Source organism: Sorghum bicolor, chromosome 10 (genome assembly GCF_000003195.3).
Source record: "Sorghum bicolor cultivar BTx623 chromosome 10, Sorghum_bicolor_NCBIv3, whole genome shotgun sequence".
Classification (NCBI taxonomy): Eukaryota; Viridiplantae; Streptophyta; class Magnoliopsida; order Poales; family Poaceae; genus Sorghum; species Sorghum bicolor.
Window position 1 is genome coordinate 51,465,147 of NC_012879.2, and position 14,029 is coordinate 51,479,175.

General features: G+C 37.9%; 1 protein-coding gene across 1 annotated transcript; it reads right to left on the reverse strand.

Moving 5' to 3' along the window:
* Positions 1,391–10,946, reverse strand: LOC8079323 (ABC transporter A family member 7). Its single transcript, XM_002438571.2, has 18 exons — positions 10,710–10,946; positions 8,614–8,995; positions 8,329–8,405; positions 8,099–8,243; positions 7,234–7,353; positions 7,020–7,147; positions 6,468–6,626; positions 6,174–6,336; positions 5,966–6,091; positions 5,790–5,873; positions 5,204–5,562; positions 4,671–4,871; positions 3,416–3,525; positions 3,227–3,311; positions 2,301–2,429; positions 2,116–2,221; positions 1,923–2,011; positions 1,391–1,831 (listed from the first exon to the last, which is right to left on the reverse strand). Exons 1-18 carry the CDS (start codon positions 10,809–10,811, stop codon positions 1,532–1,534), a joined length of 2,865 nt encoding a protein of 954 aa, XP_002438616.1. The 5' UTR covers positions 10,812–10,946; the 3' UTR covers positions 1,391–1,531.

Consider the following 14,029-nt stretch of genomic DNA (forward strand, 5'->3'; position numbering starts at 1 on the left):
AACTAAACAAGGCCATAGGATTGTGGAGATCTTGGATCCTAACATAATGCACGAGATAGCTGAAAATAAAAATCAAGCAGTCCTAATCATGAATAGCTGCATCATTCCTCTGATGAAGCTAGGCCTTTCATGCTCCATGGAATTTCCAAAAGATCGACTAGGAATGGAGCATCTGACAGATGAAATCCATGCAATTAATACTTTCTTTTCAAACATAAATGTTTTGGGGTGAAAGTGAACTTCCGATTTAGACCTTGAGATTACCACCTCCTACTGTTTGTATGGGTATAAGGCCTCGTTTAGTTCACCCTGAAAACCAAAAAGTTTTCAAAATTCTTCGTCACATCAAATCTTGCGGCACATGCATGAAGCATTAAATATAGACGAAAATAAAAGCTAATTACACAGTTTGCATGTAAATCACGAGACGAATCTTTTGATCATAGTTAGTCTATGATTGGACAATATTTGTCACAAACAAACAAAAGTGCTACGGTAGCGAAATTTAAAATTTTTTCACATCTAAACAAGGCCTAAGACTTTGAGGCGACACTACTCATGTCGTTGTGGTGGGGACGCTAATACGTGAGTCCCCCAACGCAGTTAGTGTGACACCTATTGTAGAGATTACTGTAGCAGATCCAGTGTAGGGACACACGTAGAGGGAAAGTATGGGCCACCCATGTCGGATCCTTATCGTCTCCTTGTACGTACAGTGTGAGAGACTAGGTGCCGGAAGGACGACGTTCCCTCAAATGAGTCGGCCTCATAGTGATCCGAGTGGTCCGCTTCCGGCCTCACTTGTTAAGTGATGATCGTTCAATCAGATTTGTTTAAAATTAAATGATCGCTCGATCGGACTTGTTTAAAATTAAAAAAGAAACTATATCAAGCTACTGTTTAACATTGTGAGATTATTTTTGTAAATATTTTAAACACGTATCATTCTTCTTGATAAAGAAACAAAATGATTATTTAAAAACGCCTTGGGAGAATTCACTAGTTGTATCATCAAGATTTATCAAAAAAAATCTCATGGAAATATATAAAGTATAAACATGATGAAAGTTATGAGAAAATTGACTTGAAACAAAATTAAAGTAATTATAATTCGGAGGGTATATATAAATGCTTCACGTTCAAAAAGATAAAATAAAAGAAGTTAGAAACTATATAAGGGGAAAGGAAAAAACAAACAAACAAACATGAGCCTGTTGGCTCTAGGCGCCGATTGGCCCACCTATGGCTGGATGCTGCACATTTTTTTAGGAACTGGAGGGGCCGTGGCCCCTGCAGAAATTTATTTAAAACTTGGTGAAAAAGAGGGGCTAAAGGGCTGGATGCTGCACTGCCCAGGTAGTTATGCAACCAAACACACCAATACCACATAGATAACAATTAACATCACTCATTTGAATTTCCAACGCTCAGTACACATATACATGCTGCAACAACTATTTTACAGTGTTGCAAATTTACAGTACAAAATATACAATAAATCAAGAGTTCTTTTTTTTTTTGAACGCAAACTCTAGGAGAGTTCTTCGCTGGACCGGGCCCCTTTGGCGACCTTGACGAACACATCCTCCATGGTGGTGTCCGCGAGGCCCCAGGCCTGGACCTCCACCCTCTTCTTGAAGCTCTCCACGGCCATGAACACATCTGAGATCCTCGCTTCCTGCTTCGGCAGCTCGTACTTCTGCGTCCCAGACAGGTGGTACACCTTCCTGGAGCTTGGTGAGAGCTTGCGCACCAGGTTTTCGACCTCTTGTTCGAACTCGGGCAGTGTTGTCATCGTCAGCACATAGTACCCTCCGTATCTAGCTATGAGCTGTCACATGATTCTGAATGTCAATCTCCGTTTGAACAGAGCTGTTGCAACCTAATCAAGAAGTATGCATAATACTGTGGCTTTGCAATACCTCTTTGGGCGTGCCTATACACTGGAGGCTTCCATCGACCATGATACACAGTCTATCACAAAGAGTTTCAGCTTCTTCCATGGAATGCGCTGCGAAGGTGCACAAAAATAAGAAGTTAATATTACATCAGAAGAACAGATTATGGCCAAGCAAAAGCTATCGAATGATCAAAGTTTTCTTGTCTGAACATTACTGGTGAGAATGATTGCTCTATCCTGCTTTGCTTGCTTCACAGCACTCCAGAGACTCTTCCTAGAAGCTGGGTCTAATCCAGTGCTTGGCTCATCCATGTAGACGACCTGAGCCACAATTAGGAAGTGTCAGAAGTCACTACATATATCTTCTTATGGAAATGTGAGATTCTGTAGAAAGTAGTACTTTAGCATCTCCGATCAACGAGATGGCGACACTAAGGCGCCTCCTCATGCCACCACTGTACTTCTTCACTTGCTTATCAGGAGCACCCCCATGAAGCAAATTTACACTCCTTAAAGACTCATCAACAGCCTGCAAACATTATCATTGCTGTAAGTTCCTTCTCAAGTTAAAGCTTGACCAAAGAAAGTACATAACTATTTCGCCATAATCCAATAGGCAAATGTAAACAAAACAACAACTTAACATCCTCCAAACAAGACTAATTGGTTTCATGTAAAATGTTATATGCTATTTTATTATCAAAATATGTGGTACTCCTTCCGTTCCAAAATGTAAGGTATTTAAGTTTTGTCCTATGCCAAACTTCTGTAATGCCAAGTTCATAGAAAAATATATTAACATCCACAATACCAAATAAATGCACCATCAAGATGTAAGTCTCTCAACTCACTGTTGATGCTAGAGCACTCAAGAACACAGTGGGATTGGTGCTGCAAGACTGCAGCTTTTTTGTTTATGTTGCCTAGCAAAGAGTTTACATGGTCAGCAAGCCATAACAACCGGCCAAAGTGGTCCTATTCTCTAGCTCACGACACCACTAGGCAACTGACCCACTAGCTCTACTTCCTGAAGACCAGGACAAGTAACCAACTGCTAACAATCCTGAACTGAAACAACTGAATGACTTTGAAGCAACTGAAAGCTAACAGATTTGACAGTAAGCTACTTGAATGTGCAGGGAATACTTCCATCACAAGACATATTTTATCGTGGATTTAATGAAACTAGTTTGGTGTTGTAAATGGTGTGCATTTTTCTATAAACTTGGTCTAGTTAGAGAAATTTGACTGAGGAAATTAAAACACCTGACATTTGAAACAGAGGGAGTAAGCAATTGATATACATGTGAATATGTGATTACTTACGAGATCCAAAGATGAACCACTAAGGCCCTTCAGTCGGCCATAAAACTGGAGATGTTCCCTGCCAGTTAGCGTCTCCCAAAGCATACTGCATTCAAATAAAGACAGCATTGTTTAAATTGATTCTTTATTTTTGTCCCGTACAAAAACATTACTCAGAACATATCAGCAATAAAGAAGTGCATATCCTACTCATTCTGTGGGCAAACTCCCATGCTGCTGTATATCTTTTCCATGTCATTTTGTATGCTGAAACCCCGTACAAATGCGTTTCCTGATGTTGGCTTTACAAACCCAATCATCTGGCAGGCACAAGAAGGATGGATCAACACCACAATGGATTTGCTATGGTGCTTGTTAATAACTGTGGACCGTCCAATTTAGTAGATTATGATGGTTTTGATCACTTATTACCTCCTAGGAGGTAATTAGATAAATATATATTTATATTTTTTATGTTGGAAAACGGTGAGGATAATTACGAAACATAGGCAAAATATCTTGGAAATATATCTAAGATGCATGTGGTCTAAGATCTGAACGTGTAACCTTTTTCCCAACATATATACTTCCTGTTATGTTTTGTTGTTGGAACATAACTCTTTCTTGAAAGTTTTTGTTTGAACTTGACATATGTAAAGTATTTGTTTGAACGTGACATAAGTATTTTTTTTCTTTTCTTGAATAATGTGACAGAGAAAGGCGACACTTAGAGGTGGGTATGCTAATGTGACTTATTGTAACAGATGCATGGCATTTTGTTCGAGAAAAAAAAAAGAAAGATAATGTTTGTAATCATAACTTTGTGATTTTCTTTTTAAAAGGATGGCTATATACTTTTTGAATGCGTGTATTATTTGGATGAATTATGCGATACTACTTATATGTTTAGCTCCCGTACAAGACAACAATGGAGAGATAATCATGCAAGATAGAAGAAAACATTTGGTTTGTTGCCGACTTGCCGTATGGATCAGGTGCCGTCACTGCGTGCATGCTCCAGTAACCATTACAGCAAGGAAGGTAGGGGATGGCCCGAGATAGCCAGCCTTTTATCCTTTTTCCTGATTTTTAATTATTTTTAATAGTTTTGTCTTTTCTATAAATCAAGAACTGTGATTTATTCATGCTCTTACCTCCTATGGGAAACCGGAGTACAATAGCAAGGCCCATACCACAATATGGGTTGGGGAAAAAAGACAAGTCATATTAGTCTTCATTGTGAAATTTGAGGAGCTTGTGGTTCAAGAAAGGCTAAATTTCCTGGCAATGTGTGGCTCAAAGAAAATATAGAAGATTGTGAAGAAAAATACTAGGATGAATTAAACTCTAACTAATCCGTTTTAAACAAAAATAACAGATGGGAAAGGGACTACAAATTGTTCTATTATTCACAATCAATAGAGCTTAGATAAAGTGTGGCATGTAGAGGGATATGATGACAAACCATGCTAATAAAAGAGCTTTTTCCAGCTCCATTAGGGCCAAGAATACCAAGGCACTCTCCATAAGGCAAAGCAAGTGATACACCTTGAACCGCAAACTTATCGGGGTTACCATCTTTTCCACGATATACTTTTTTTAGGTCATCACAAATGACAGCGTAGCCACTAGTGTGTTGCTGTAGCACTTGATCAACAGTCTCTCTCTGAGGCACAAATAAAGTAGTACAGTGACATCTGAGACTCTGATTTGTTCAAAAATGATATGAATGAAGTTGCAGATTAAATTTTATTCATAAGGGAAATATATTTATTTATTTAGAGTGTTTTTTTAACAAATCAGGCAGAAGAGCTGCTGATTATATTAAAAAGGAGAAAACTTAGACTAGGAAAATACAACAAAAGTTATTTAGAGTAGTGGCAGATATAAAAATAATAATTCAATAGGCAAATCCGAAAATTTGAAAGTACACCTAAACAATACTGGGAGGTGGGAAATTTTTAAAGGGAAACAGTAGCTATGTAGTAAGGAACTTACTTCTTTGATAATATCTAGCTTCTCCATCTCTATGTGAACATCCTTATCAGCTATTTTATTAACAGTTATCCTTCTCGAAGTAGGGTCCTTTAGGAGATGTTTGATTATAGAAAGGAGACTAGATCTGTGTCCAACTGAAGAAGCATGGTCGAAATAATATGCAACAGGAAGCAAAACCAACCATTCTAAAATAATAATGATTAACACATCTCTCATTCCATTCGTGTGGTCATTTAAATCACTCCATCGCATGCCAGGGCTTCCTGTTTCTGAAGACCTAACAGCATACTGGCCAAGCTCATATAGTCCTCGATATAAAGAAAATGCAGGTATTATCTCCAGAACTGTAATCCAGTGTCCTGTAATAGCATGGAAGAAATATTATCCTATAATTTTAGATTGATTCATCGAAGAAGCACACCTGAAACATTTTGGAGAGGAGCAGGAAATGCAGCATCTACTTTCTTGTTATTCAATCATGATTAAAACCGTAATGTGATCTTATGATGACAATTGACTTAGCAATACAGTTATGTGAATTTTACACAAAAAGAGACTAGCATTTTAAAGTGATCACTAAACTTACTTGGGAATTTCCCCCCTTCAATAAAATTGCGAATAAGATATCCTGCCATCAACCCTGACCCAAATATGTACAGGTACGCAATTGCTGGTATAAGCAAAAAAAAACATCACATATCTTCCATAACTGATGAACAAATTGTTATGAACAAGAAATGAAATGGTGCAGTTTTGTTATACCCTGAGCAGTGTTAACTTTAGAAAAGAATGATGAGGCTAGGAAGGCCAATACAATCTGCAGATTAATGAAGCTGAAAAAGAACACAAACTGTATACTGTAGTCATTTATCTTGAAAAAGTTCACACCTGCAAAGTAACAGGTGAATTAGATAAATAGCTTCAAACAAAGTACATTTTTTGTTAAGATGATCATTGTTGGATATCCTACCTATGACGGATCCGAAAATGACAAATACAATCATATACAACGTGGAGAAAATAAGGAAGTACATATAGTATATAATCCAGTAAGGGCCATCCCCAAGTCCATGCATTTTCATCATTGTTCGTAGCTTGTGTTGCTTCTCATATACAAGGTAGGTCAGCATAACCTGAATTGTAGTTCAAGAGTTTTTTTTAATGAAATCATGAATGGAGTTTAAAAGTTTTTGTGATGCACACTGGTATTCTGTGTACATAATATTTACTCGCAGAAAGAAAAGCAACTCCAATAACATCATACCGGAAAAAGCAAGACAACAACCCATTCGAAAAATAGTGGACCGGCGACAGCAGAAAAATCAAATGTCAGACGGGTGGCTTGCTTAGGCATTTCTTTTGTGAAGTCGAGCAACATATTTACGCCTGAACCTCGAATAAGTTGGAGATAGGCATTTGATACCTGAACAGATGTCAAGATAATGTTGTTATTTGAGGGAAACCGACTGTATAGGTTCTTTGATTGCATTGAAAAATGAGCAAGTAAGAATAATAATGTACTATCTTTGTTTTTAAAAGATGAAATAAATTCTAGCAATATTGAGATTAGTTCCATAATCAAAAATGTTAAACGGAAGTTAAAGTTATAACTGAAGCAGACACAAAAGCAAATGACCCTACTAATATATGTTAAAAAATATTAAAAACTATATATGGCTGTGCATGCTCATCAATGCATCCTTATTTGAAAGGGTTAGCATTTGACAACAGAAAATCAACCTTTTCAGTGGGTTATAATAGGCAAATAAATATGAGAAAAATTCAATTTTATATCAGTGAAGTAAATGACACGCACCGCATTCAATGAGCGTGGAATGCGCAAAAGTGCAAATGGCATTGGAATGAAAGAGGCATTCTCATAAGTCGAGTTATACAAAGCAAGAACATTAAAATGCTTCTCATTTGAATCTTGGAAATCATAGCCTGCAGTAACAGAGGTGGTTAGAGGTACTCATGTTTTTTAATGCTCAAATATTGCACTGTCAGCACGGTAAGGGGAGGTGACAAACCCATCACAATTTCATTTATCCCTTCAGCAGTTTTCCCTTTCCGGTAGCCTTGAAATGTTTCCTCATTAATTGTTGCTGAACTGTTCCGCCACAAGGGCAAACCTTGAACACATTTTATCTCTGCCAAAAATAAGTTGTTCAAGTTTGAAATGCTTTTAAAATATCCCCAGCAAGATAAGAAGCATGTAAGTATGACAATAAGAGGATGAAAAACACTCTAGAATGCAGAAAAATCAATGATAATTATGAGAAGACAATGGTGGAAATTGCATGGCCCAGGACTCAGGATAAGGATTTTTTTTTCTCAAACTACGCAGGAGAGCTATGTATCATTTCCTTAAGAGAAAATAGTACAATGAACCGTGTTTGAAAAAAAATGGACTTGAGGGAAAAAAACCCAAATACACACCCAAAAACAGATTATAAGCTCGCCACAACTAGATAAGAGGCATGACCAAAAAGCCTTACCACACTGGTGTTTAAACCCCCGGGGTCAGTGACCTAGCTAGGAGCTCAAACCCCTACCGCCATGCACCAAATGCTGCATTCAACCCCCATGGGCTGTAAAAGCTCCTTAATATTTGGTGACGCTCCTTCAAACACACAAGAATTCTGATGCTTCTAGATTTCCCATGAAACTAGGATAATGAGGGAATTCAGCCCCTTCCTCAACTTGACACTCTTAAGAAATAATCAAATTTCAGGTTTTTGGAAAAAAAAAACAAATTTCTTCCGTTTCTTTATAGAAAGTAAGATCATTCTCACACTCTACCATTAGTAAGGCCCATGGCAAGGAGGTTGGTCCACTTATTTCTTAGGGTTAGGGACCACTATTCTACTAAAAGACAAGGAAAGAATACAATACCTTTCTGGGCATTAACAGAACCGACAGTAATTGGGATTGTAACTGAATCACTGGACTTGCATTGTGGTTGAAGAACATATATAGGTCGAGCCGAGATAAAAGCAGGTTCAACAAATCCTGTAGAAGATCCTGGTACATCTGTACCCTGGATTTATATATGAGAAAGTTTTTTTTATTTTCATTCTTGGCAAAGCATTGATAGAAATATTAGCACCGAGATTTCAACTTACAAGCAAATGACTTGATATGCTTGTGTAATCAGAAATATTTAAAAGTGGTGAGCTTGTGAACAGGTTCTGCATGATACCTGTCAAACAAAGGGGTAAAGTTGAGCAGTTGACTCTTTGAGGAACATGGTTAATAACTAAGAGTATTCTCCTCGTAAGTGACACAATGCTTACTTCGTTGTTACTTGAAACAAAACATATATCACTTTTCTTCAAGTGCATTTCTTACTTATGGGCCCAACATCAACCGTATTTGGGGAATAGAAGAAAACGGTGTAAATTGCTTACTATTAGATAGAGTCCTGTTTGCTCCAGCAAAGGGTATACTGGCAGTGCATGATTGTGTCTTTCTACATGACTCGTCAGGGAAGCCTGTAAACAAGCCGGAGGAATCCTGCACAGCGCGATACTCTGGTAGGGGTACTTGCACGAGAGCAGGCCATTTTGGAGGATTTGGAATGGGGCAACTAGGTGCCTGATCCAGTGTAGAGTACTGAATTCCACACACATTTTGGCAAGGGCCTGTGCCGTTGACAACAATGCACTTGCAACCACACCTGTATTTCGGCTTATCTAGAAAATTGTTGATGACTCTTTGAAGAACGCTGATTATGAGACAGAGATATATGGGAACTATGATTAACCGAATGGTTCCCTTCCTATTACGTTTCTGCAAGATGACAAGAAATGGAGCAACACCTGTTAGTTTGACTCATACAACCAGTATATAATTAAAGAACTATGGAAAATGCCACTCTGTCATTAATAAACATGGACGGATCGCTTGGCATGTTATAAGCTTATAAGATGAAAAGTGACAAAACATCATTTACTGTAGAAACTTCAGTGCAAGTGACATTACTACGTCTTTTGATGTTTAGAAAACAAAAAATCATATATTGTGGATAGCAATTTCAATTCTTTCCATTTTGACTTACAAGAAGTCCCAAGCAACATTGAGGACTTGTTTGGTTAGGCAGGAATTAGATAAGAACCCTCTGGATTGCCAGGGAAATCAGTTGATTTTTCATTCTACCCCAATGTGTTTAGGTAGGGATGAAAACGGATCGGATCGGTGCGGGTAATACCTTTCCCATATCCTAATCCGCTTTTCTTTGTCGGATTCGGTGCGGAGCGGATAATACACGGATGCGGATGTGGATACGGTTTTTTTCGGTAGTCGGAACTGGTACGGATATGGAGCGGAAACGGATCGGAGACGGATTTTAATAGTCGAGTAACATGTGCATACATAGAGAATTATATGCTTATCAAGAATTTATTTAGTACAGAACAAGAATAGGCAATAGATAATAATCTTGCATTGCATTCCATGTTGCTGCTCTCACACTAATAATTAACACTTTACATGATATCTCCACTAAAAAATAATAAGTTATTAGCCAATAAATAATAGCATCTAGCAAATTTCTTAATTTAAAAATTAGAACATTAAACAAACACATCATAAAATACAAGTCCTCAGATAACAAACTTTTTAAAATCCTAAATTTTTTAGTCTTGGAAGAGAAAACCTTCGGATATCCTATTTTGAACATCGGATAATCCGCATAAAATTTGCGGATAATCCATATCCGTCGGATTTTACCTATTCCATATCCTACCCCGTATCCGCAGACAATCGGATTCGGATTACCCGTATCCGCACGGATGTTAAAAGTTCTTCTCCATATCCTCAAAATTCGGATTCGGATCGGATCGGTTCGGAGAATTATCCACACCACTTTCATCCCTATGTTTAGGCCTCATCCCCATCCTCCCTATCCCTCAATTGCCAAAAGGACAACTGACCAAAAAATATGCCCAAAGTTTCAATAATAGCAGAAACTACGGACATAAGTGTCAAAATTGCGGAATAATTATGTGGCCCTTCACAAAAGAGGCACATCTGCACAAAGGTCCAATAAGAAATCACCATAAGTTCATAAGTACTAACACAATGTTGTTTTGTTCTTCTTTTATTTTGCACGGAAGATTAAGCAGTACTTTCTGAAAAGGGAATATGTGGTCACTTCAACCCATGACTTCCTGCATCACAAACATTCTGTAATGATTTTGATTGTGATCCATAGAAGTCTCTTCCTCGACAGCAAGACAATGAAAACTGAAACGACATGCCCATTTGGCAAGTAAAAGTCTTCCTTTTTCAGAAAATAGAAACTTCCTGCCGCTGTAGCCACACTGAGCCAAGAGTTTTGCACATTTGCAAAGTCATTAGCCTGTAGTAACACTCAACCCGAAACGGGAAGCCAACTGGTTTTGGTTGATCCAATCATATTACCAAAAAGAGAGAGCACCAGAGGAGGAAAAAAAAACTGAGGGAAATGCCAGAGCCCAGTGCGATTGGGGTTCAGAGTTCAGACCTGGAAGATGAGGTTTTTGCGCAGGAGAGCATTGGTCTGCGACGCGAAGCTCGGCGGCCTTGGCGCAGCCGCCGCCCGCGCCGCGGCAGAGGGCGGCTCCATGGCGCCCCTGCAGTTCTTGGTTCGTCGCGGTTGTTTCCTTCTCTCTGCGTGGACCTTTTTTTTTTCCTGAAGACCTCTCTCTCCGTGGACTCGCGATGGAAGGAGGAAGAGAAGCACAAGAGGGAGCAACTATGATTAGCCGTTAAGATCATCAGGAGCGGGATTTTATAAGGCGAATGGGCGTGAGATTCTGCGTCCCGCCACAGAGGAAATTTGTTTGTAATTTTCGGGTCAAACTCTGCTGCGCTTCTACCTCAACCATTTTTGTTTCTTTTTTTTCCTCGAAATAAGGCCTTGTAATACAGAAATTTTTTAAAATTTTTCATCACAAATCTTACAGCACATACATAAAGCATTAAATATAGATAAAAAATAACTAATTACACAATATATTTGTAATTTGTGAGACGAATCTTTTTTAGATAATCTATAAAATAATTGTCAAATATAAACAAAAGTACTATAATGTTTAGCAAATTTTGGTTCTGAAATCCGCTAACGAAACGAAGAGCTCTGCTAAACGAACAAAGAGCTCCGCTAAGCATAAGAAGAAAGACCGATGCCAAGCACGGAGCCGACACGCATATTTGCGCGTTAAACAGAGAGATTTGCCAAATTAGAAAAGATGAGGAATTGAGATGTCAATCTGTTGGAGAGAATTTTTTTTATTTTGCTAAAAAAATTATGGATGGAAGTCATTTGCCAAATTGTGATGTATTTGCAAGCTTTGCTTTCGAGTCTCAACAGTCAACACACGTATGTATCGTGCTGCCATTATCGGACGATTCTTTTGGCGAGTCTTGGGCCTTGTGTAGTTCCGAAAAGATTTCGAATTTCGGTACTGCAGCACTTTCGTTTGTTTGTGACAAATATTATCCAATTATGGACTAACTAGGCTTGGGCCTTGTGTAGTTCCGAAAAGATTTCGGATTTCGGTACTGTAGCACTTTCGTTTGTTTGTGACAAATATTATCCAATTATAGACTAACTAGGATCAAAAGATTCGTCTCGCGATTTCCAGCTAAACTGTGTAATTAGTTTTTGCTTTCGTCTATATTTAATGCTTAATGCATATGCCGTAAGATTCGATGTGACGGGAAATCTTGAAAACTTTTTGCTTTTTTGGATGAACTAAACAAGGCCCATGGTTCGTCCGAGACTGATGTTAGGAAATTCACACTTAAGTCTTTGTACGCGGTTCGTTGAATTCTGGAGGTTATTTCACCTCTTTTTTTTCCTAACTGGTAATGTGTGCTCACAAAATATAATTTATATTATCAATATGTAATGATATTTGTAAAATTATAAGTATTATTATTTTCTTATACAATTTTTAAAAAAAATAAGATTAATTGACCTCTTAGGAAGCCAGGTTTACTTTTTTTTTTTCTTTAATCAAGAAGCAGGGAGTATATATACTGTATGTACACATGAAACACCTGTAGTGACCCGGCCGATCAGATCAGTCAAAGCTGCTGATAGGTATCGAGATTGGCTTTGGGGCGAAGCAACCGATCGAGTGGCCATGTGGGGCGGGTTTTCATTTTGGGTTTTCACGTCTCTAAAAGTCAACATGATGCCAAATGATTCCGCATCTTATATAGTAGCTATAAAAAGATATTAAAAAATACAATAATACGCCTGTATATGCTCTCTTTGACCTGTGCTCGCTCGTTGAAATTTCAAAATTAAGACTATCTCCAACAAGAGACTTTACAAAACTAAAACTTAAAATGAATATCCAATAGAGTATCTATAGCCTTCACTAGAGTATCTATCCAGCAGACTCATTTTTGGTGGCATGAGAGGTATGACACAAATATAAGTATCACTCTCCTTATGTGTTGAAGAAAACCAAAAATTATAGAGAGAAAGAAACCAACTCCTATTTATTCTTAGAGCATTTTCAAGAGACTCTTCATATTCTTTCTAAATGCTAGGAATAGAGATTTTAGTACCCTCTAACAGCTTATCTAAATGGTTATCCAAATATAGTCATCTTCTATTCTGAATTTTCGCTAGCTAGATAAAGAAGACGAGAATGACTCTCTAGAGTCTCTATAAGATATAGAAAAACTGTTAGAGAGCGAAAAGATATAGAAAGCGATTTTTTATGCAAATAGCTCTTCAAATGATGATTTAAAGAATGAAGTTTAGAAAGACTATTGAAAATGCTCTTAGAACTTACCTAAATTGCGATGAATTCTGATGGAATCAACCCATTTCTCGTACATATATTAATCATTATTAACTTATGAGAATGTGATGAGATTAATCCATTCCACTCCACAACGCAAAAAGGGAGTGAAAAAGATGGACATACCTTAGAGTTTTGCTTTACGTAAAATCAAAAGTGGGAGGACGAACTATACTAGTAAAATTTTGAGCTTGTTCATTTATCTGAAAAGTCATAGCTGAAAGTACTATTCGCTGATTTATTATGAGAGATGGCTGCAAGAGTAGCAGCAGCGAGCAGGGCCAAATGGGATATAAAAGAAAAAAGAGATAAGGGTGCACAGATGGGAAAACGCACCATTAGGTACCATGTCTCCCGTATGTTTGAGATAATAACCTACAAAATGTACATATGGAGAGAACATAGGGGCAAACGGCTAGAGAAGCTCTTAGATCTCACAAAAACTATTCAAACAACTAAGTTGAATAGTTGACGAAAAGGAAACTCACAACAAACGAACGACTTAGTGCATCTCAAGAGCTCTCTAAGAAACTTGTCAAGTCAAAGATTATATCATTCCCAAATTGAGTAGGGAACCCTCCCTTATAGATATGAGTCTATTCGTTTGTCTGAAAAGTCATGGCTAAAAGTACTATTCGCTGATTTATTTTGAGAGAAAAATATTGTTGAATGACTAATAGATTCGGTAGATAAGCTCAAGTGAATAGACTCGCAGTATATATTTAGTTATATAGCGAATGCCAAGATATACTAATGCTCAAGTATTGTTTTTGTTCCTTTTGGCGCAGGGCATCAAATGACTTTAACTTAGAGCATCTCCAAGGGTTTTGCATTTGAGGTTTGCATTTGAGTAATTTGTCAAAAAGCTCCAAAAGAGGTATCCAACGGTTTTGCATTTGGAGTTTGTAATTTAGGCAACTTGGCAAATGAGGGAGCAAACTTGGCAAAAATGCCAAGTTGTGGATGGCTTTGCAAACCCAATCGCGCGAGCAAAGTCACGCGCGAGGAAAGCGCGCTCCTG

What these genes read in the sequence shown, in the direction of transcription:
- LOC8079323 (XM_002438571.2), bottom strand. Translation starts at nt 10,811, where the DNA reads ATGGAGCCGCCCTCTGCCGCGGCGCGGGCGGCGGCTGCGCCAAGGCCG. An exon ending in TGAAGGGGGGAAATTCCCAA is followed by an intron (nt 5,563 to 5,789) that starts GTAAGTTTAGTG and finishes ATGCTATTACAG; the next exon opens with GACACTGGATTACAGTTCTG. An exon ending in AAAGCTCTTTTATTAGCATG is followed by an intron (nt 3,526 to 4,670) that starts GTTTGTCATCAT and finishes TGTGCCTGCCAG; the next exon opens with ATGATTGGGTTTGTAAAGCC.